Source organism: Gastrolobium bilobum, unplaced genomic scaffold (assembly GCF_033153095.1).
Source record: "Gastrolobium bilobum isolate Gb01-03AN ecotype WA unplaced genomic scaffold, APGP_CSIRO_Gbil_v1 utg29251, whole genome shotgun sequence".
NCBI lineage: Eukaryota > Viridiplantae > Streptophyta > Magnoliopsida > Fabales > Fabaceae > Gastrolobium > Gastrolobium bilobum.
The window spans coordinates 110,758-114,319 of record NW_026898534.1 but is presented as its reverse complement, the minus strand read 5'-3'; the positions used below and the strand labels follow the sequence as shown (position 1 = coordinate 114,319).

Below are 3,562 nucleotides of genomic sequence, written 5' to 3'. Positions count from 1 at the left end.
ATGTTGGTTACTTGGTTCGCAGTTGCGTATTGCTATGAATAAGTAGGATTTCAGATCAGAGTAAGAGAAAATAGTTCCCACAAAATCAAAACACAGTTAACTGAACCTGTTCTTTTCTAGTCCAATAAGGAATGCAGCTTCAGCCACAGCAGACAAAAGGCTTCCTTTTTTAGCATCTTCATGCCAAACAGCATACTCACTAACAAACGCCTGTAAAGCAAATAGTTCAAAGTTGAGCATTCGGTTGTTAAACGAATAAATCAATAATCCATAAATAATTTACTAAAAATCATAACCAAAACCTTTGGACCGGATCGTGGTGCCTTATCGAACTTGGTAGACTTATAAAACATGTCCTTAGAATTTGTATAAATCTGATTAAAAAAAATAAAATAAGAATAAGTGGTCAAACCAATATCCAAAATTAATATTTTTTGAAATTGAAAACAAAAAAAATGAAAATAATAAGAATAAATGAAATATAATAATTGAATCCATCACGTGTTAAAGATTTTTAAGTTAAATATAAAGCAAAATTGGACAGCTGGTTTATGTATTTAACATATACATAAAATATTAGCCAATCCATTTGGCACATGTAATAATAATAATAATAATCATAATAATAATAATAATAATAATAATAATAATAATAATAATAATAATAATAATAATACAGGTGCATACCTTGATAATTAGAAAATCTACAATCTTCATTTCCAACAGCAACATATCTCAAGTCAAATGGTTGAGGATGTCCCATGGCAGCTCTAAGAGAGCCCCATTGAGATGTGGGAGAACCTCTAGCAAACTCAATGCCATCGAGGGCTTCCTGTTAATTAGTTTAAAGGTGTAAAAGTAATATAGTTAATATGAAATTTCATAAAAAAGAAAATAAATTAAGAAAAAAGATGAAAGAGAAATAGAAAGAAAATTATACTTGCACAAAAGGTAAAATGTCAGCTGTTTTAATTTGGTCGTGATGGCTGATACCTAAAAGAGATATTTGATTAATTAGAAATCCAAAGAAAAATGTTAATAGTGAGTAGGGTAAACTTAAGAACAAAAATAAATATACCATTGTTAAAGACCCATATTGGTAATGCACCAAGATCCTCAGCTAACTGCTCATGGAACAAAAGATTAGTTTTACAATTAATGGGGAAAACATAAGATATTTTAGAAATTAAGGATAATTAATAGTTACTTACTTGGAGGCCCTCAAAATAACCCAATCCATCATCAGTCCAATAATTCCAAACATCATTTAAGTGTCCCGGTCTATCCTCCCATGGTCCAACCGTTTCTTTCCACCGAAATGCGTTTTTAAGATAATCTCCTTCAACAAAACAACCACCTATAATGCATGCATGATGCAACAGTTAGCAGAAAAAGAAAAAGAAAATAGTGTTAGACGAACTATTTAATAATTACATACGTAAATTCTTGGAAAATAGATGGATACTACACTTTCCATTAAAGTGGGTAAAAATAGTTTACCGAAAGAAAAATAAAAGGAAAAAGAAGTGGGTAAAAATAATATAAAATAAACTTATAATTAACTTTGACATATACCGGGAAATCTAAGAAATCTTGGCTTCAAATCTGCTACCATTTGAAAAAGGTCCTTTCGGAAACCATGACCCTGTGCCATGAGAATATTAATGAATTGATGCACTTAAATGGAACGAACAAAAAAATAAAAATAAAAAAATGCATGAATTGGCAACATTCCTACGTGCATACCATATAAGTGTCCATGGGCATAGCAGACACTTGGTCTAACCAAACAACCCCTCTAGTCTTTGTTGTTATTTGAAGGCTTGAATTATGATTTGTAGCCCTTGCTTTCAGTATAGTCTCCATCCTTCTCCACTCTGAAACGTAATGTCCAAAGGCCCTGCCAACATTCATCAATATAATTAGTAATCAATTACTTATAATATATATACAATGACAATGTCATGATCTCCGAAGGATGTTCTCCTCTTACCTGATTTTTCTTGAAGCCAATTTTACACCATCGTCAGATCCGACCAATGAAACTCTTAGATCAATTGCATCAAGTGCTTTGACGTAGAATACTACTTTATACTTCTTCCCTTTCTCAATATTCTGATTATAAATATTAGAAATGATTAGAAATAAATTTTTAATTTTTTTCTTTTTTTGGTCAAATTCATATGATGAAAGATATGATATGACATTTGTAATGTCCCACATCGGTTGGAGAGGGGAACGAAGCATGCCTTATAAGGGTGTGGATACCTCTTCTAGTGTGAGGCCTTTTGTGGGGTGTCCCAAGAAACAAAACCGTGAGCCCGAGGGCAAAGCGAACAATATCATGCTACAGGGTTTGAGGCTGTTACATTTGGTATCAGAGCCTGGCCCTGGACCGGTGTGTACAGCGGGGGCGCTGTATTCCCAGTGGGGGAGGATGTAATGTCCCACATCGGTTGGAGAGGGGAACGAAGCATGCCTTATAAGGGTGTGGATACCTCTTCTAGTGTGAGGCCTTTTGTGGGGTGTCCCAAGAAACAAAACCGTGAGCCCGAGGGCAAAGCGAACAATATCATGCTACAGGGTTTGAGGCTGTTACAACATTACTCACCATGCCCCAATAACCAGGATTAGAGATACCAACTCCACCAGGAGGACAAGATAAGCGCCCTTGGCAAAGAACCTCCATACGTAATGCATTCTTATTGCGTTCAAAGCAAGAGGTACGATCAGTTGATACGAGTATCGAAGATTGGTCTCCAATAATTGACCATGGATAAATATTTGAGGAGTCATTGGTGCCTCCAGCTTCAAATCCTGAAATATAAATATTTTTAATAAGACTTTTCTTTGAAATGTTGAAATCTCATTGAGCAACATTACTGAAAAGACAACATGAAACCATGAGCAAGTGTTTTAGGACATGAAAATGATCGACCTCTATTACTCACAAGCTCTGCCCACAATCCGCCAGCACCAGCATGATTGATCTCCTGCATGTAAAATATATTCAAGCAGTCCATCACTTTCTAAAATTTGAAATGTGTTCCAATTGCACTAACACACACTCTAATCAACAACAGGTAAAATCAAGATTCACATTATCCAAAAAATGTAAAAAAAAATAATGATTAATAATAACTTACCTCATAGAATACTCCAAAAAATGTGTCCGGAATTTGCCTTCCAGATCCTATGGAACCATCTACAACAAGTGTTGAGGTCAGGTTACCATCAGCATAGCATTGAAATATAAGAGAACACACTGCCAAAGAGTAAAGAAAAGTCTTATGAGAAGAAGAGGAAGACATTGTTTCTAGTATCATCTGAACAATTTGATATTTCCTTTCATCTTTGATCATTTGTATATTTATAAAGGAAATAAGATAACATGAGATGAGGAGGATGACGTGTTAATAAACTATATTAACATAATTAGTCTGCAGACAGGATAAGAGAACTCAACCGACTCTAATTTTAGATCAACTTAAAATGTTCTAGTAACTTATTTCAACCAGACAGGATAAGAGAAAAGCAAATGGCTGTTTATGTTTTTTTTGTT

At 34.2% G+C, this 3,562-nt stretch overlaps 1 protein-coding gene across 1 annotated transcript; it reads right to left on the bottom strand.

Moving 5' to 3' along the window:
* Positions 1–106: 106 nt before the first annotated feature.
* LOC133317192 (alpha-L-arabinofuranosidase 1-like) lies at positions 107–3,311 on the bottom strand (the record flags this gene model as incomplete). Its single annotated transcript, XM_061519026.1, has 12 exons — positions 3,147–3,311; positions 2,939–2,993; positions 2,612–2,817; positions 1,994–2,115; positions 1,747–1,900; positions 1,576–1,645; positions 1,212–1,357; positions 1,079–1,124; positions 941–993; positions 569–832; positions 303–374; positions 107–210 (listed from the first exon to the last, which is right to left on the bottom strand). Coding segments are annotated over exons 1-12 (1,457 nt in total), but the record flags the coding sequence as incomplete, so codon positions are not given.
* Between the last annotated feature and the right edge of the window lie 251 nt (positions 3,312–3,562).